Consider the following 20,693-nt stretch of genomic DNA (forward strand, 5'->3'; position numbering starts at 1 on the left):
GTTTGATTTGAGAGATCCTGTTGGTGTACGTTTTGAATTGTTAAAACTAAAGATGCAGACAGGTTTAGAGACATTGAAGGCAGCACATCATGCCCGGATGGATGATGTTGCTTTGAGAAATCTCTGGAGGATCTTCAGAAGAAAGATGAATTCTGATTTTCTGAAGCTTCAGAAAGTATGTGAAGCAGAAGCTCAAGGTCATCTTGGATTTCTCAGGCCCTATGAAGAATTCTAGGTCAGTCATCTCAGGGGCAGGTATTGTTTTGAAGAAAAGGAATTCGTTGATGAGCTTGCAGAAGATGTGCCTAAACAAGTGCACTCACTTGCTATGGTTGTGTGGAAGCCTCGCTATAGCATTCTGACTGGATACTTTCAGTCTTTATTCAACTGGCTAAGGGAGAATCCCTCAGAGAAAGCACCAGATATGGTATATCCAGCTGTTGAATATCCTTCAGAAGTTGCTACTCCTTCACCTCCAAGGAATCTGGCTGAGATTCTTCAGGCTCTTGAAAATGAAGATTCTGTTATCCCTGTTTTAGAATATGCTGAAGATGCTTCTATGTCAGAAGCTGATGCTGAGAAGCAAAGTGCTGAGAATCATCCTGCTGAGAAACTTCCTGTTCAGGAAAATCAAGATGATGTTCTCATGATTGATGTTGTTGTTGAGCATGTTATTCCTTTGGATGATAGCTGTGAAGCTTCTTCTGATGAACCTTCTATTCTGGTGAACGCCATGAAGGCTCTTCAAAAGAATCAAGCTGATCTTGCTTCTCGTTTGGATAAGCATGAAGATACTCACAATGAGTTTCGCTCGTTCATGAAGACGCAGACAGAAAGCACTTCTAAAATTCAAAACCTTCTGGCCAAAATAGTTTCTAAGCTAGGCTAGTCGTAGTCCTTTGGTCTTAGTTGTTTTCTTATTTCTTGCATCTGTTTCTTGCATCTGCTTCTATCCTTTTGTATCTTCTGATATTTTGTTGAATCAATGAAATATTATCTTCTTCTCTCATATTGTTTGTTTTTCATCTGAATCTTTTGTATGCTTTTTGATGTTATGACAAAAAGGGGGAGAAACGTGATAATTGATTTGGTTTATTATATCAGTTACTGGGATTAAGTCTCAACATTCCTAACAATATTGAAAGTTCTATGTCTTTGAGATTTTTTGCAGGATTGAAGATATTCTGAAAAAGCCCAACATGAGAAGCAAATACATGAGGAAAAGCAATTCTATAAAGAAACATGTTTTTGGAATTTGAAGCAAGCTTAGTGTTGTGAAGCTTCAAGATCAGAAGCAAGAAGGAAGAATGTTCTGATATTCTCGTGGCAGAATATGCTCTAACACATTCTTATCCCTCATATGTTCTGATACATATTTCTTTTTAAGAACTTATCAAAGTGTGCTCTGATATTGTTTAACATTGCTCTGATACATGTTCTTTCTTAAAAGAATGTTCTGATTCATTCATGCTCTGACTTTTGTCGTCTAGTTTGTTCTGAAACATTTCAGGATGTAAAGATGCTTTGATGATGCTCTAATACATTCAAGAATGTTCTGATACAATCAAGCATGCAATGATTCAAAAAGAAATTCAAAGCTCTGAAGCTGTCCTGGGGAAGCAAGAAGTAGAAGCTCTGAATGTTCTGAAGTTCTAGGCAAATGTGAGCGTCTCAACTGAAATGGAAAATACTCAGGGAAGTCCTTTATTTATAAATTCTTCCAGTATTTATTTCAGGCGGAGATTGTTAATCTCAGGGGGAGACATATTCACACACTATGTTTATATGCTTATGCTATAATTGTGTAATTGTCTTTAGTCATCTGATATTCTGATTGCAAATTCATATCAATTATATATGTTTTTGTCATCATCAAAAAGGGGGAGATTGTTAGAACAAGAAATGTTCTGATCAATATTCTTAGTTTTGATGATAACAATGTATATGAATTTTGTATAAGACAATGTGGTACTCTAATCCTATGCAATTTCCATTTCAGGAAATATATAAAGAGTATGCACAATTCAGCGCAAGAAGCACTGACTCAGAAGGTTCAAGTATGCAACATCAGAACATGCTCTTGCAAGACATCAGAAGATGGTCAAGCAGAATTAGAACATGGTCTATTGAAGCATCAGAAGAACTTGAGTTTAGAAGCAGAAGCACTGAAGTTCTTATGGTATCACGCTAGAAGCACTTCAAAGTCAGAAGACAAGAAGATGCTCTGCACCAAGTTGTTTGACTCTGATTAATTCAAATGTTGTATCTACAAAGATCAGATCAGAAGCAAGTACAAGATGGCAGGCTACGCTGACTGACAAAAGGAACGTTAGAAGCTATTAAAGGCAAAGTCAGTTAAAGCAGAAAAAGCAAGGCTCGAGGTAGTTGACAAAAGAGTGAAACATTAAATGCAATGCTGTACGGATCACGCAACGCATTAAATGCTCCCAACGGTCATCTTCTCAAAACGCCTATTGTCGCCCTCAGTTTTTTATATCTCGCGTGAGATACGAACTGACTCTTCTTTTGTTTTTGAGTTTTGAAAATCAGAGAGTCGCCACCGACTTTTATTTTATCCAATTAAGGAAAGGTTTATAAAAGAAACAGAAAAAGACCTTTAAGAGATTTTGGGTTCGGGGGTTGGTTATACAAAGGAAAGGTATTAGCACCCCTTTGTATCCATGGTTATCCATGGGCTCTTAATTGCTTAGCTCACTTGTTTGAATCATTTGTCTTGCCTTGAAATGCTTGTATGTTGTTTTAAAATACCTTTGTAAATTAACTTTGTAATGATCCTTGTGCGGATGTATACAAAGTGTTTTATCTTTCGAAAAGATGTTTTGAAAAAAAGATCTTTAATTTCGTAAAGATCCTTGTTTGGATATATACAAAATGTTGTCTTTTTTTGAAAGTTTGGTTTTGAAAAAACAATGATATATGAGACATTTGTTGTTTTGATTTGATTTGAGCAAGCAATTAGGAGATCTACCCTAAGTTTATAAGGTCCTTTCCTATTTCTTTTAGAAAATTCTCCTTTGACCGGATGTAAACAAAAGTTTGGATTTGCATGTGAAACAGTAGAAATGATTTTGAAAAGAGTAACAGAGGGATTACCCTAAGAGGTGCAAGTGTGATTGTGTTTTGATTCAGATATTTTTGTCTTTGAAGTTAGTGACCTAACGCTTCAGTTATTATCTTTGACATACACGCAGTTTTATATGTACAGAATTTAAAATGCGGGAATGTAAAATGCGGAAAGTAAATCTACGCTATTACATCGATTGTGCGGGAAATGTAAACTACGCTATTTACATGATTTTGACAACCTATACACTTTATCTAGGAATTTAAATTGCAATAAGATAAAGGAAGTATTTTTGGATTTTTTAGATGGTTGATTTTAATTAGAATTAATGCATAATTAATTTAATTAAAATGAGAAAGAAGGTAGAAATAAAATTTAAACCTAAAATTAAGTATAAAATATGTTCATATTTCTTATTAATTAATTTTAAAATAAAAACTAATTTTTTTGGATTTTTTGAAGTTGTTTTGGAAATTTATTAAGCTAATTAACATATAATTATATAAACAATTATACAAATAATTAAAACTTAGAGAGAAAAATATTCTAAATATGTACAAAATTAGTCTATAATATATAAACTAAATTTAATAAAAAGAACAAATTTTTTCTGATTTTTTGATAGGTTGAAATAATTAAAAAGCAAATATATAAATATATACTAATTAATTAAACAAAATATTTTAATTATTAAGAAAAATAAAATATTTTTGTGTCAAAAATTAATAGATTATTTTATAAACCTAAAAATATTTTTATTATATTTTTTTGATTTTTAAAACTATTTTAAATTAATTTTAGAAGTTAAATCAAATAAAAATAGAAAATATTTAAATCTGTGATCCTGTGTGGTAGAGGACTGAGTGTCCATGGTGAACCTGCATGTTTGAAAGCGGTGGATGAAACAATAATATAATCTGATGGCTGTAATAAAGAGCGAGCATGATATGATGGTGGATGGTGTGCACCGAATTCAAGGAGAATTCATTATTCTGGCTGGGTCCCACGCGCGCAAGGTGGACCAATGGAAAAGCAAAGACTGGCCACGCAGGCAGTCAACTTTCCAAACTTACTATTCATCTTCTTCTTCATATTACCTGCGGATTTTGCTGCAGATTTACCTGCGGATTTTTCCTTCAAATTTTCAATCTTTTGAACGACCTACAAAATGAAAATAAAAAAGAACAAGGGCCACCCAAATCACCTAATTTGACCCTTCTAAACATGATAGCGGTGTTAGTTTTGTCATTTGGAGCTTGCATCATGGAGAACGAAAGCTTCACATGTTTGAAGCTCAAAAATGGTGGAGCTTCAAAACCACGTTAGAGCTTGCATGTAATCACTCAAATCTACTCTATATCATGCCATGAGTCCATTCAAATGATTAGTTTGTATTATAGTTAGGTACACATAGGAAAATGAAAGCTACATGGTTATAAGTAGGAAGATGATTATGCATGTGTTTGAGGTTGTTTCTATCACATGCTATAGCTCAAACCTTACCTATGATGATATACAAGAGTGATAGAATGATTATTTTGTATTGATAGTCGCTGGGAATATGAAAACGAAAAATTACATATATTTGATATTTTTTTAACAATTTTATGGATTTCTTTGCTATTCTCTTGGTATAATTTCGTGTGTCCTATGTTGATGAAGTATCCTACTTTATTTATAAGCAAAGAAGTGCTGCAAATTGAAGCTAAGAAGCATTGATTGCTTGTTTGAACTTTTGATTTTTTTATATTAAAAATCTTTGAATTTTTGACCATGGATTGATCTTCTTGGTCTCTCTTGCTCTAGGCCTGCTTTGTACCTTCATGCTGCAGAGTATTGATCAACTTTGGTGGCTTTAGCTTAAGAATGAAGCATGGTATCATTATCCTTCACCATTTCTTCTTTAATTTAACTTTAAATGTAATAAAATTAAACCAAAAAAGAAATAAAAATGTAATGGGCCTTAGGTTGGTCGTGGGAGGCCCTTAACATTGTTAGAATCATGTTTGGATCATGAAAAGTTGGCCCCTTTTGGAAAAAAAACATTTTTGATCAATGTTGGTTTCATGCATTTTCCCAAAATATAGCCAACTTCAACAAGGCATAAATCCCTCAATTTTTATCATATGAAGTAGTTCTTGTACTTTTCAGAAACCTCAAGATGTCCTCTACAAGCTACTTTGGAAACTTTTTTTCATTTGGAGAAGTTATATTGATGTTATGGCCTTTGACAAAAAACCACATTTTGTTGACTTTGAAAATGACCTGTAATGTCTGAGCTCATATTTTTCAAATGGTGAATCCAATGACCATGGGATCAATTTCATTTGAAAGATAATTTAATTTCCTTCAAAACAAGCTTTGGTTGGAATTTTTTGAATGAACGAGGAGAGAGTTATGGTCGGTCAAAGTTTAGTTGACTTTTTAGGAGAAAACCCTAATTTTGAAACTTAGGGTTTTGTTGATTGTTGATCTTTCCTTGATGAATTATGATCAACCAATGATCAAATGATGAATATTTTGACAAAATATGGATGTTGACAAAAAATTTCATTTTTGACTGTCTGTTGACTTTTCGGTCAAACTGGTCGTCTGTTGACTGTTTGAGCTGCTGACTGTGCGTCTGAGCGAATTGAAGTTTGAAAATTTGTATGGTGGTACTTTGAGATATATGGAGGTCCATGAAATCCATTTGAGGTCTCAAAAAACTTGTTCTCCTGAAGAAAAAAACAAAAACCCTAGTTAGGGACTATTTGTGTAGGAGACACTTAAGCGTACCTGATTTTTGTGCAGTGCTGAGTCTCTGCGGATCATGTGATTATCAGAAGACTTCTAGAACAAAAATCTTGGAATTTTGAAACGCAAAAGATTGATTTAATTGATGGTACAAAACACGGAGAATCGTGCTGTCAGCGGGTTTGACTGTCAACTGGTCGTTACTAGTACAGTCTGAATCCCCGGACTCTGCGCCTGCAAAAAAATTAATTCTGTACCAATTGCGTCAGTACTATTTATCTGCAAATAAATCTCAAATAAACAGTGTGTGTGAAGTGATAAACAGTAATTGGCGTTTGGGTAAGAATAAATTCAACAGCGAACCAAAATACCGTATAAGAAAAATTCTAAAAACCAAGTATTCATAAAAATCAGGATATTTGTGAAATAAAATCCAAGATTATATGAAACTCCCAATTTTTAGACAGAAGTCTGTTGTCTTCTTCTTGAAAAAGATGCGGGCAAATTTTGGGGTATAACACCTATAAATAGTGAAGTTCTGATCAGAAGCAAGGTTACAACACTTTATACGAACAACTCTTGCAAACTTGCTGAAACGCTGTTGAATCAAACTTCATCTTCAACCTCACTTCATTTGTAATATCTTAGTGAGATTTAAGCTTAAAACTTAAGAGAAATATCACAGTTGTGATTATAGCTTATTAAGAAGCATTGTAATACTCTTGTAAGAATTTGTTTACATTAATTTGTAAAAGGTTCCTAGAGTGATCAAGGTGTGATCAGAATACTCTAGAAGACTTAGAAGGTATCTAAGTGGAAAACCATTGTAATCAAGGTTGATTAGTGGATTAAATCCTCAGGTGAGGTAAATCACTTTAAGGGGGTGGACTGGAGTAGTTTCGTTAACAACGAACCAGGATAAAAATCATTGTGCAATTGTTTTTATCTTAAGAGTTTTTAAAGTCACACTTATTCAAACCCCCCCTTTCTAAGTGTTTTTCTATCCTTCAGGTTTCACTCCCTTATAACTCTAGTGTTTGGGAATTCGAAACAATGCTTGTACATCGTCAGCAGGATTTTTGTTCTAAAAGCATACAATTAGAATGTTCATGTGTTTTTGATTTTCATAATTCTGCTTTATTGGTTGCTTTAGACAACAAAAATAGTTCAATTGAAAATGCTTAAGAAATCTAAACAATGGCAAGATTGGCCTTATTCTGATGCAAATGGACTGTTCTCTGACAAACACAAAGTCTTTAGGCTCCACTGGTGGAAGGTGCCCCCATGAGGAGGAATGGGGTTCTCTGATAGTAGCTTGATCTTGTTTTTAATTCCCCATTATTCTTTGTCTGTTGGCTCTTATCAGATATCAGTGTCAAGGAATCGTCTTGTCTGATCTGTTGGAGAGGAAGAAGGTAAGAGCCTTGGTAATCATGGATGCATATGCATGAATGCAAAATGTTAATGATGATGCAAGTGCAATAGAAATCATGATCGAAGTTCAAAGGCTCTCGGATAACAACTTCTTGTGATGGTCAATGATGGTCGAATCCTCCAGATTCAAAGGTTCGACGTTTCTTTCTTGATAAATAATCTGTTCATAAGTCAAATAAGGTCGTATCCTCCATATTCAGAGGCTTGACGTTGATTCTGGATAAATAGGCATCATGATATGATATACAATCTCTGGATAAATGATGTAGAACCTCTGCATAAGTCAAATATCTCAGGATCAAAGGTTCGACGCCTCTTATTGAACAGCAGAAATCCGGGTATGATGAAGGTCAAGTTCCCTGTCCCATCTCAATCTCAGAGGTATGTAGTCTGGACACGGACGGTGTAACACCCCATATTTTCCATTATTTAATTTAATTGAATTTTAAATTATTTAATTGGATTAATTGGCATTTTTGGTAAATTATTGAAGAATATTGTAGAAATAGACAATTGGGCTTAGTGTAGTGGTTAGCAAAGGGGATGTGTTAACTATGTAAGCCTTATTGGTATATTTCTATTTTTAATAAAATAAGGAAATTGGAAAAAGGGAAGTTAGAAGAAAAAGAGCAAGTCTGAGAAAAAGAGAAGATACGTGAAAAGGAGAAGAAGAGGAAGAAGAGGCCTTCGAAGATTCGACTCAAGAGGTAAGGGGGGACTCTTCAGGTTAGTGATTATTATATAATCAGGGTAGTAAACTGATTAGGATTGTTGTTTGGTTCGATTGCATGTTTTGGTTTTTGGGGTTTTGGGAATTTAGGTTGTTTATGTTGATTTGATGCAATTGATGAATTTGATAAATGGTTTGGTGTTAGATGACTTAGAAAACGTGTTATATTTGTATTATAATATGTTAATTGATGAGTTTTTGGTATGAGACCGTTTTGGTGCGATTTGGATGAGATTGGGAGAAGAAATATGTTAAAATCGTAGAAAAATTCTGCATCTGCGAAGAATGCGTCGACCTAAGCATCAAATGCGTCGACCTAAGTGTCAGTTTGCGTTGGCCAGGGTGACATCATGCGTCGACCTATAGGGTCAGCGTGCGCATACCCGAGGGGGACAGAAAATCCAATGCGTCGACCTGAAGGGGGGTTTGCGTCGACGCATGGCAGCCAATTTTTGACAAATTTTCTAAGGGGCATAACTTTCAAACCGTACATCCGTTTTGAGCGCCGTTTTGAGCGTTGTGAAGCTAATTTAAAGCTTTATGTGATGAATTGATGAAATGGGTAGTGGCCCTAGTTTATTTTAAATGGTGATTTAATTTAATTAATGGACTATATCATTGTGTACATATATGTGTGAATGTAACAATGTATTGTTGTGGTGGTGTAACCACTTGAATTTCATTTTTATTTGGGTGTTGTTTTGACATGATTATATGTGATATGACTGAATGATTGTTAATACATGTGCATGCTTATTGTTGATGAAATGGTGAGTTGTAATGAGACGATGCGAAGCATCGGATCGGTGATGTTATAAGTATGACATATGTGTACATTCATTCATATGCATTTTGGTGATAGATCCCGGTGATGTTGTGGATCAGATGGTGGGCATAATTCTCATTGTGCGGAATTTGTGCCGGTTGGACTGTATCTAGATGATGAAAGATCAGTCGGATGGGTTTAGCCCATGTATGGTACCACATGCATAGTATCAGTCGTTCATGTGCATGATAATATAGTATGATCAAATGGTTGTGTATGATACTTGGTGATGTGTTTGATTTTGGTGTGTGATTTGTTGTTATAAAATCTGAATACATGTTGTGATTGGGTGAATGATAATGCTATGATGTTTTATTACTTATGACTGTATAATACTTATTAATTTCCAATGAGACTTACCCTTACATGTTGATATTTTCAGATTAAGGAGTAGCGGCATCTTGATTTGGTGAGGATAGCTCATAGGCTAGTCCGTAGTCCGTGTCGAGTCATGCTCTGATTTGTAACACTGGGGAACGATAGACTTAAAAGTTACTTAAGATACTCTATTTTATTGTTTTGGATTATGTATCGTTTGGTTTATGTTTTGGTGATGTCTTACGATACCGTTGAATGAAATTCCGCTGTGTCGATGATGTATTTTGATAATTTTGTGAATCGTTCCTAATAAAGCATGATGAACGAATTATGGTTTTCATTATTTTTATTAATTGTGGCACCCTTGCTTTATGTTTACTCTGATTTTTATTTTAATTGCCGCGGGGGTTTAGAAGGGTGTTACAATAGTGGTATCAGAGCATAGTTGGTCGTTGTGACCAGAGTCTTGTTACTATTTCCTGTATGCGAGTAGTGTGTGTATCACTGTCGATACTTTTGTTCTAACGAAATTGTTTTGTGAATAAGCAGAACAATGGTTGGCAGAGGTGGAAGGAATGATGATGCTATTGCAGAGGCTCTGGGCATGATTCCTGGTGTGTTGGGAGGGAATGCCAATGGAGCTGGGATTGGTGCTGACAGGCAGTTGAATAGCTTTCAGAGGAACAATCCTGTAATGCCCGAAAATTTGATTATTTGCTTAATTTAGACGTTTGGAGTGTTTAGTGAAATTTTTGTATTTTGGGACGATTTAGTCGGTATTAGTTCGGGATAGGGGATCGATAATTAATCGAAATTTTTTATATTTTTAGTATTAGAAATATTATTAGAGTGACGTGTACCGTTTTGGGAATTTTTGGAGTAAATAAAATTAGACCGTAAAATAAGAGGTAACGAGTAAATTGAGAGTTTTAATAAAATAAATTAGATGGGCTGAGTGTTATGTGTTATGTGTAATTTGGTTTTGGCCCAAATTGGAATAATTGAGAAGTGATGATACACCTAGGTTTTTAGAAACTCAGTAACATAACATTTGGGGAAAAAGAGAAGGACGGCAGAGAGAAGAGGAAAATTGGAAAAGAAAAGAGATACGAGAAGTTTGCCGTGAAGAGAATAACGGAAGGATTACGAGAAGCCGGAAAACTTGGATTCGACCGGAATTGTAGAGCGGACTCCGAATATAAGGTAAGGGTGGGGTTCTTGCTCTATAAACGGGGATATGATGAATCATATGTGGGGTTTAGGGTAATAATATTATCTCTATGTTTCGGTATGATTTGAAGGATAAAATTGTGACGACCGAAAACGTAAGGGTGCCGAACGGTACCCAGGCAGGGGAAAGAAGTGTCGATTGGCACAAGCATAATGGAGGGGTGTGTCGTTAGGTACCAAGGCATATGACGAGGGGCACTTCTGTTGTCCAGTATTTAAGTGGTTAGATTTTAAGGGATGGTAGTATCAATAATATAATAGATCTATACACTAATAACACTGATATACATATGTTGATCCATTACATATAAGATAAATATATTTTTCTATAACTTCACGTGATGTATATATGTATATATATACTTTTTCAAGAATCATGGATGGTATATCATATATATAAAATTTCAATAATAGTACTAATAATAACAATTTAGTATTATTATAAATATAGTTTTAAAAGTTATGGGTTTATAAATAAACATTTAGTGTATTTAGTTAATTTAATTAAGAGACCAATTAAATTAAATTGTTCAGGTAATCACCTAGCAGTATGGCAGTAGTAGGAAAATAGCAGTATCAATATAGTTTAGTTAATTTAACAGGAACAATGATATCTGAGATATAGAACTTAGTAGCCAAAGTATTTTAATAGTAGTAGAATAAAATAACTGGATTAGTAAATCACAGAGTAGGATATTTCAGTAGCAGTTATGAATAATTGGTAGCAGTGTTTATTTAATTAGCTGAATTACTTTAGACAATATAACAGTGTAGTAGAAAATGATTAGTGAGCGGAAAATAGATAAATAATAGACCGGAACTAATTAGCGGAGTCGAATAAATTAGGAGTGGCGAGGTATAACTCGATATCCGTTGTTTTAAGATGCGACGTGTTTTCTTTTGTGATTGTTGTGACGTATTGAATTGTTGAATTCATGTGAATTGCCGTGGTGTTAATTGTGACGATTTGTTGTTGATTGTCGACCATAGTTGTTGACTAGTTGTGTGTGTGTGCATTGTTGTTGAGTTGCTATTGTGACGTTGTGATGTGAATATTCTGGTGAATTATTGTGAAGTGCAGGAAGTGAAGTGACGATTATGTATCAATAATTATTGATATATTTTGGCGATGTAGGTGAATGCCTTTGCGACGTTGTTTTGCGATGTTTGTGATTTGTTGCATTTCATTAGTGTCTCATGATTTGCATGTTTTAGCGACGGCCTGGATTGGCAAACAGCGACGAAGGCTTATGCCTGTTTTGATGCCTCTATTATCTGGCAATTGGCGATGGGGGCTGAAGCTCTGGGTACCACATGCATGTGCATTTTTTAGAGTCGCATTTCATTTGCGTGATTATGATGTTATGTGTTTTGATGTGTGAATTTATGTGACTTGTTGTGAACTTTGAATATGATCTTAGGTGAGATATTGTGACTGCTGTTGTTGATTGAAATAGTGAAGTAAACTAGACGGTAACGATTATACCGCAAAGTGATAATTATTATAACTTGAACCTGAATATATTATTTATCATCACCCTATTTATATGGTTTGATATCTCACCCCTTTCTCTTGTTTCGCCGTTACCTTTATACTGGTAACGTGCAGGTGATAGCTTTGATGAAGATTTAGACGCTGTGAGTCGAGTCGGTGGTCGCTCTGATACGTAGCACTCGGGGGATAAATGATTGCTTTATTATTTGTTATGTTTGCTGAATTTTAGTGATGTTTTACTTTGGTGGTGACTCAAAGTTATTTGTGAAGATGCTATGATGATTAAAATCAAAATAGAGAAGTTTTGTGAATTCCGCTGCAAGTTAAAAATGTTTATGTTGATAAAATGATTTCGAAGATTAATTAAATTATCGTTTTAGATTTCTGTGCTATGTATCTTTATGAAGGTAAATAAGCCGTATTGTTTTGAATGATGAATATGTGATACCTCAAATGAATTTGTTTGGAATTTATACTCTGATTTTCCGTATAATTTATCGGGTAGATTTGGGGTGTTACATTAGTGGTATCAGAGCAGGTCGGTCTGTCCGGCCAATGTTGTCCAACGTTGTTTATTCCTCTATATGCGCCCAGTGTGTGAAACACTATCGGTACTTGTTGTTTTCTGATTTTTTGTTGCAGGAGTTGGTTTGAAACTAAGTGGGGGAGAAGCTGTGCTTCTAGGTTATGCTTCGGTTGTAAGTTGTTGGAGCAATGTAATGCTTAAGGAGACGGTGCAAGTATTGTTGGAGCTTGTCGATATAGAATTAAGATTTTGGTTGTTAATTAAGTTGGAGCATCTTGGAAATAATAATTGTGATGAATGATTAGTATGTTAGATTTAAACCTTGTTGAATTCGGCCGTTTCGAAGGAATAGTAGTTAGAGTGTTGTCAAGCACAACTTGGAGATCAGCGAGTTGGAAACTAGAACGAAGTTAAGGATGGTGGTATCAGAGGAATTTTCGAGGACGAAAATCTTTTAAGTGGGGGAGAGTTGTAACGCCCGAAAATTTGATTATTTGCTTAATTTAGACGTTTGGAGTGTTTAGTAAAATTTTTTTATTTTGGGACGATTTAGTCGGTATTAGTTCGGGATAGGGGATCGATAATTAATCGGAAATTTTTATATTTTTAGTATTAGAAATATTATTAGAGTGACGTGTACCGTTTTGGGAATTTTCGGAGTAAATAAAATTAGACCGTAAAATAAGAGGTAACGAGTAAATTGAGAGTTTTAATAAAATAAATTAGATGAGCTGAGTGTTATGTGTTATGTGTAATTTGGTTTTGGCCCAAATTGGAATAATTGAGAAGTGATGATACACCTAGCTTTTTAGAAACTCAGTAACATAACATTTGGGGAAAAAGAGAAGGACGGCAGAGAGAAGAGGAAAATTGGAAAAGAAAAGAGATACGAGAAGTTTGCCGTGAAGAGAATAACGGAAGGATTACGAGAAGCCGGAAAACTTGGATTCGACCGGAATTGTAGAGAGGACTCCGAATATAAGGTAAGGGTGGGGTTCTTGCTCTATAAACGGGGATATGATGAATCATATGTGGGGTTTAGGGTAATAATATTATCTCTATGTTTCGGTATGATTTGAAGGATAAAATTGTGACGACCGAAAACGTAAGGGTGCCGAACGGTACCCAGGCAGGGGAAAGAAGTGTCGATTGGCACAAGCATAATGGAGGGGTGTGTCGTTAGGTACCAAGGCATATGACGAGGGGCACTTCTGTTGTCCAGTATTTAAGTGGTTAGATTTTAAGGGATGGTAGTATCAATAATATAATAGATCTATACACTAATAACACTGATATACATATGTTGATCCATTACATATAAGATAAATATATTTTTCTATAACTTCACGTGATGTATATATGTATATATATACTTTTTCAAGAATCATGGATGGTATATCATATATATAAAATTTCAATAATAGTACTAATAATAACAATTTAGTATTATTATAAATATAGTTTTAAAAGTTATGGGTTTATAAATAAACATTTAGTGTATTTAGTTAATTTAATTAAGAGACCAATTAAATTAAATTGTTCAGGTAATCACCTAGCAGTATGGCAGTAGTAGGAAAATAGCAGTATCAATATAGTTTAGTTAATTTAACAGGAACAATGATATCTGAGATATAGAACTTAGTAGCCAAAGTATTTTAATAGTAGTAGAATAAAATAACTGGATTAGTAAATCACAGAGTAGGATATTTCAGTAGCAGTTATGAATAATTGGTAGCAGTGTTTATTTAATTAGCTGAATTACTTTAGACAATATAACAGTGTAGTAGAAAATGATTAGTGAGCGGAAAATAGATAAATAATAGACCGGAACTAATTAGCGGAGTCGAATAAATTAGGAGTGGCGAGGTATAACTCGATATCCGTTGTTTTAAGATGCGACGTGTTTTCTTTTGTGATTGTTGTGACGTATTGAATTGTTGAATTCATGTGAATTGCCGTGGTGTTAATTGTGACGATTTGTTGTTGATTGTCGACCATAGTTGTTGACTAGTTGTGTGTGTGTGCATTGTTGTTGAGTTGCTATTGTGACGTTGTGATGTGAATATTCTGGTGAATTATTGTGAAGTGCAGGAAGTGAAGTGACGATTATGTATCAATAATTATTGATATATTTTGGCGATGTAGGTGAATGCCTTTGCGACGTTGTTTTGCGATGTTTGTGATTTGTTGCATTTCATTAGTGTCTCATGATTTGCATGTTTTAGCGACGGCCTGGATTGGCAAACAGCGACGAAGGCTTATGCCTGTTTTGATGCCTCTATTATCTGGCAATTGGCGATGGGGGCTGAAGCTCTGGGTACCACATGCATGTGCATTTTTTAGAGTCGCATTTCATTTGCGTGATTATGATGTTATGTGTTTTGATGTGTGAATTTATGTGACTTGTTGTGAACTTTGAATATGATCTTAGGTGAGATATTGTGACTGCTGTTGTTGATTGAAATAGTGAAGTAAACTAGACGGTAACGATTATACCGCAAAGTGATAATTATTATAACTTGAACCTGAATATATTATTTATCATCACCCTATTTATATGGTTTGATATCTCACCCCTTTCTCTTGTTTCGCCGTTACCTTTATACTGGTAACGTGCAGGTGATAGCTTTGATGAAGATTTAGACGCTGTGAGTCGAGTCGGTGGTCGCTCTGATACGTAGCACTCGGGGGATAAATGATTGCTTTATTATTTGTTATGTTTGCTGAATTTTAGTGATGTTTTACTTTGGTGGTGACTCAAAGTTATTTGTGAAGATGCTATGATGATTAAAATCAAAATAGAGAAGTTTTGTGAATTCCGCTGCAAGTTAAAAATGTTTATGTTGATAAAATGATTTCGAAGATTAATTAAATTATCGTTTTAGATTTCTGTGCTATGTATCTTTATGAAGGTAAATAAGCCGTATTGTTTTGAATGATGAATATGTGATACCTCAAATGAATTTGTTTGGAATTTATACTCTGATTTTCCGTATAATTTATCGGGTAGATTTGGGGTGTTACATTAGTGGTATCAGAGCAGGTCGGTCTGTCCGGCCAATGTTGTCCAACGTTGTTTATTCCTCTATATGCGCCCAGTGTGTGAAACACTATCGGTACTTGTTGTTTTCTGATTTTTTGTTGCAGGAGTTGGTTTGAAACTAAGTGGGGGAGAAGCTGTGCTTCTAGGTTATGCTTCGGTTGTAAGTTGTTGGAGCAATGTAATGCTTAAGGAGACGGTGCAAGTATTGTTGGAGCTTGTCGATATAGAATTAAGATTTTGGTTGTTAATTAAGTTGGAGCATCTTGGAAATAATAATTGTGATGAATGATTAGTATGTTAGATTTAAACCTTGTTGAATTCGGCCGTTTCGAAGGAATAGTAGTTAGAGTGTTGTCAAGCACAACTTGGAGATCAGCGAGTTGGAAACTAGAACGAAGTTAAGGATGGTGGTATCAGAGGAATTTTCGAGGACGAAAATCTTTTAAGTGGGGGAGAGTTGTAACGCCCGAAAATTTGATTATTTGCTTAATTTAGACGTTTGGAGTGTTTAGTAAAATTTTTTTATTTTGGGACGATTTAGTCGGTATTAGTTCGGGATAGGGGATCGATAATTAATCGGAAATTTTTATATTTTTAGTATTAGAAATATTATTAGAGTGACGTGTACCGTTTTGGGAATTTTCGGAGTAAATAAAATTAGACCGTAAAATAAGAGGTAACGAGTAAATTGAGAGTTTTAATAAAATAAATTAGATGAGCTGAGTGTTATGTGTTATGTGTAATTTGGTTTTGGCCCAAATTGGAATAATTGAGAAGTGATGATACACCTAGCTTTTTAGAAACTCAGTAACATAACATTTGGGGAAAAAGAGAAGGACGGCAGAGAGAAGAGGAAAATTGGAAAAGAAAAGAGATACGAGAAGTTTGCCGTGAAGAGAATAACGGAAGGATTACGAGAAGCCGGAAAACTTGGATTCGACCGGAATTGTAGAGAGGACTCCGAATATAAGGTAAGGGTGGGGTTCTTGCTCTATAAACGGGGATATGATGAATCATATGTGGGGTTTAGGGTAATAATATTATCTCTATGTTTCGGTATGATTTGAAGGATAAAATTGTGACGACCGAAAACGTAAGGGTGCCGAACGGTACCCAGGCAGGGGAAAGAAGTGTCGATTGGCACAAGCATAATGGAGGGGTGTGTCGTTAGGTACCAAGGCATATGACGAGGGGCACTTCTGTTGTCCAGTATTTAAGTGGTTAGATTTTAAGGGATGGTAGTATCAATAATATAATAGATCTATACACTAATAACACTGATATACATATGTTGATCCATTACATATAAGATAAATATATTTTTCTATAACTTCACGTGATGTATATATGTATATATATACTTTTTCAAGAATCATGGATGGTATATCATATATATAAAATTTCAATAATAGTACTAATAATAACAATTTAGTATTATTATAAATATAGTTTTAAAAGTTATGGGTTTATAAATAAACATTTAGTGTATTTAGTTAATTTAATTAAGAGACCAATTAAATTAAATTGTTCAGGTAATCACCTAGCAGTATGGCAGTAGTAGGAAAATAGCAGTATCAATATAGTTTAGTTAATTTAACAGGAACAATGATATCTGAGATATAGAACTTAGTAGCCAAAGTATTTTAATAGTAGTAGAATAAAATAACTGGATTAGTAAATCACAGAGTAGGATATTTCAGTAGCAGTTATGAATAATTGGTAGCAGTGTTTATTTAATTAGCTGAATTACTTTAGACAATATAACAGTGTAGTAGAAAATGATTAGTGAGCGGAAAATAGATAAATAATAGACCGGAACTAATTAGCGGAGTCGAATAAATTAGGAGTGGCGAGGTATAACTCGATATCCGTTGTTTTAAGATGCGACGTGTTTTCTTTTGTGATTGTTGTGACGTATTGAATTGTTGAATTCATGTGAATTGCCGTGGTGTTAATTGTGACGATTTGTTGTTGATTGTCGACCATAGTTGTTGACTAGTTGTGTGTGTGTGCATTGTTGTTGAGTTGCTATTGTGACGTTGTGATGTGAATATTCTGGTGAATTATTGTGAAGTGCAGGAAGTGAAGTGACGATTATGTATCAATAATTATTGATATATTTTGGCGATGTAGGTGAATGCCTTTGCGACGTTGTTTTGCGATGTTTGTGATTTGTTGCATTTCATTAGTGTCTCATGATTTGCATGTTTTAGCGACGGCCTGGATTGGCAAACAGCGACGAAGGCTTATGCCTGTTTTGATGCCTCTATTATCTGGCAATTGGCGATGGGGGCTGAAGCTCTGGGTACCACATGCATGTGCATTTTTTAGAGTCGCATTTCATTTGCGTGATTATGATGTTATGTGTTTTGATGTGTGAATTTATGTGACTTGTTGTGAACTTTGAATATGATCTTAGGTGAGATATTGTGACTGCTGTTGTTGATTGAAATAGTGAAGTAAACTAGACGGTAACGATTATACCGCAAAGTGATAATTATTATAACTTGAACCTGAATATATTATTTATCATCACCCTATTTATATGGTTTGATATCTCACCCCTTTCTCTTGTTTCGCCGTTACCTTTATACTGGTAACGTGCAGGTGATAGCTTTGATGAAGATTTAGACGCTGTGAGTCGAGTCGGTGGTCGCTCTGATACGTAGCACTCGGGGGATAAATGATTGCTTTATTATTTGTTATGTTTGCTGAATTTTAGTGATGTTTTACTTTGGTGGTGACTCAAAGTTATTTGTGAAGATGCTATGATGATTAAAATCAAAATAGAGAAGTTTTGTGAATTCCGCTGCAAGTTAAAAATGTTTATGTTGATAAAATGATTTCGAAGATTAATTAAATTATCGTTTTAGATTTCTGTGCTATGTATCTTTATGAAGGTAAATAAGCCGTATTGTTTTGAATGATGAATATGTGATACCTCAAATGAATTTGTTTGGAATTTATACTCTGATTTTCCGTATAATTTATCGGGTAGATTTGGGGTGTTACATTAGTGGTATCAGAGCAGGTCGGTCTGTCCGGCCAATGTTGTCCAACGTTGTTTATTCCTCTATATGCGCCCAGTGTGTGAAACACTATCGGTACTTGTTGTTTTCTGATTTTTTGTTGCAGGAGTTGGTTTGAAACTAAGTGGGGGAGAAGCTGTGCTTCTAGGTTATGCTTCGGTTGTAAGTTGTTGGAGCAATGTAATGCTTAAGGAGACGGTGCAAGTATTGTTGGAGCTTGTCGATATAGAATTAAGATTTTGGTTGTTAATTAAGTTGGAGCATCTTGGAAATAATAATTGTGATGAATGATTAGTATGTTAGATTTAAACCTTGTTGAATTCGGCCGTTTCGAAGGAATAGTAGTTAGAGTGTTGTCAAGCACAACTTGGAGATCAGCGAGTTGGAAACTAGAACGAAGTTAAGGATGGTGGTATCAGAGGAATTTTCGAGGACGAAAATCTTTTAAGTGGGGGAGAGTTGTAACGCCCGAAAATTTGATTATTTGCTTAATTTAGACGTTTGGAGTGTTTAGTAAAATTTTTTTATTTTGGGACGATTTAGTCGGTATTAGTTCGGGATAGGGGATCGATAATTAATCGGAAATTTTTATATTTTTAGTATTAGAAATATTATTAGAGTGACGTGTACCGTTTTGGGAATTTTCGGAGTAAATAAAATTAGACCGTAAAATAAGAGGTAACGAGTAAATTGAGAGTTTTAATAAAATAAATTAGATGAGCTGAGTGTTATGTGTTATGTGTAATTTGGTTTTGGCCCAAATTGGAATAATTGAGAAGTGATGATACACCTAGCTTTTTAGAAACTCAGTAACATAACATTTGGGGAAAAAGAGAAGGACGGCAGAGAGAAGAGGAAAATTGGAAAAGAAAAGAGATACGAGAAGTTTGCCGTGAAGAGAATAACGGAAGGATTACGAGAAGCCGGAAAACTTGGATTCGACCGGAATTGTAGAGAGGACTCCGAATATAAGGTAAGGGTGGGGTTCTTGCTCTATAAACGGGGATATGATGAATCATATGTGGGGTTTAGGGTAATAATATTATCTCTATGTTTCGGTATGATTTGAAGGATAAAATTGTGACGACCGAAAACGTAAGGGTGCCGAACGGTACCCAGGCAGGGGAAAGAAGTGTCGATTGGCACAAGCATAATGGAGGGGTGTGTCGTTAGGTACCAAGGCATATGACGAGGGGCACTTCTGTTGTCCAGTATTTAAGTGGTTAGATTTTAAGGGATGGTAGTATCAATAATATAATAGATCTATACACTAATAACACTGATATACATATGTTGATCCATTACATATAAGATAAATATATTTTTCTATAACTTCACGTGATGTATATATGTATATATATACTTTTTCAAGAATCATGGATGGTATATCATATATATAAAATTTCAATAATAGTACTAATAATAACAATTTAGTATTATTATAAATATAGTTTTAAAAGTTATGGGTTTATAAATAAACATTTAGTGTATTTAGTTAATTTAATTAAGAGACCAATTAAATTAAATTGTTCAGGTAATCACCTAGCAGTATGGCAGTAGTAGGAAAATAGCAGTATCAATATAGTTTAGTTAATTTAACAGGAACAATGATATCTGAGATATAGAACTTAGTAGCCAAAGTATTTTAATAGTAGTAGAATAAAATAACTGGATTAGTAAATCACAGAGTAGGATATTTCAGTAGCAGTTATGAATAATTGGTAGCAGTGTTTATTTAATTAGCTGAATTACTTTAGACAATATAACAGTGTAGTAGAAAATGATTAGTGAGCGGAAAATAGATAAATAATAGACCGGAACTAATTAGCGGAGTCGAATAAATTAGGAGTGGCGAGGTATAACTCGATATCCGTTGTTTTAAGATGCGACGTGTTTTCTTTTGTGATTGTTGTGACGTATTGAATTGTTGAATTCATGTGAATTGCCGTGGTGTTAATTGTGACGATTTGTTGTTGATTGTCGACCATAGTTGTTGACTAGTTGTGTGTGTGTGCATTGTTGTTGAGTTGCTATTGTGACGTTGTGATGTGAATATTCTGGTGAATTATTGTGAAGTGCAGGAAGTGAAGTGACGATTATGTATCAATAATTATTGATATATTTTGGCGATGTAGGTGAATGCCTTTGCGACGTTGTTTTGCGATGTTTGTGATTTGTTGCATTTCATTAGTGTCTCATGATTTGCATGTTTTAGCGACGGCCTGGATTGGCAAACAGCGA

General features: G+C 34.6%; 1 protein-coding gene across 1 annotated transcript in view; it reads left to right on the forward strand.

Moving 5' to 3' along the window:
• The first annotated feature begins 424 nt into the window (after window positions 1–424).
• LOC131659184 (uncharacterized) overlaps window positions 425–20,693 on the forward strand; it is a 54,938-nt gene continuing 34,669 nt past the window's right edge. Inside the window, exons 1-5 of the mRNA XM_058928409.1 lie at window positions 425–532; window positions 10,162–10,332; window positions 13,193–13,363; window positions 16,224–16,394; window positions 19,255–19,425. Of these exons, the coding sequence (XP_058784392.1) occupies window positions 425–532; window positions 10,162–10,332; window positions 13,193–13,363; window positions 16,224–16,394; window positions 19,255–19,425 (792 nt within the window). The remainder of the gene's footprint in view (window positions 533–10,161; window positions 10,333–13,192; window positions 13,364–16,223; window positions 16,395–19,254; window positions 19,426–20,693) is intronic.

The sequence above is a fragment of the Vicia villosa genome, linkage group LG3 (assembly GCF_029867415.1).
Source record: "Vicia villosa cultivar HV-30 ecotype Madison, WI linkage group LG3, Vvil1.0, whole genome shotgun sequence".
NCBI classification, from domain to species: Eukaryota; Viridiplantae; Streptophyta; class Magnoliopsida; order Fabales; family Fabaceae; genus Vicia; species Vicia villosa.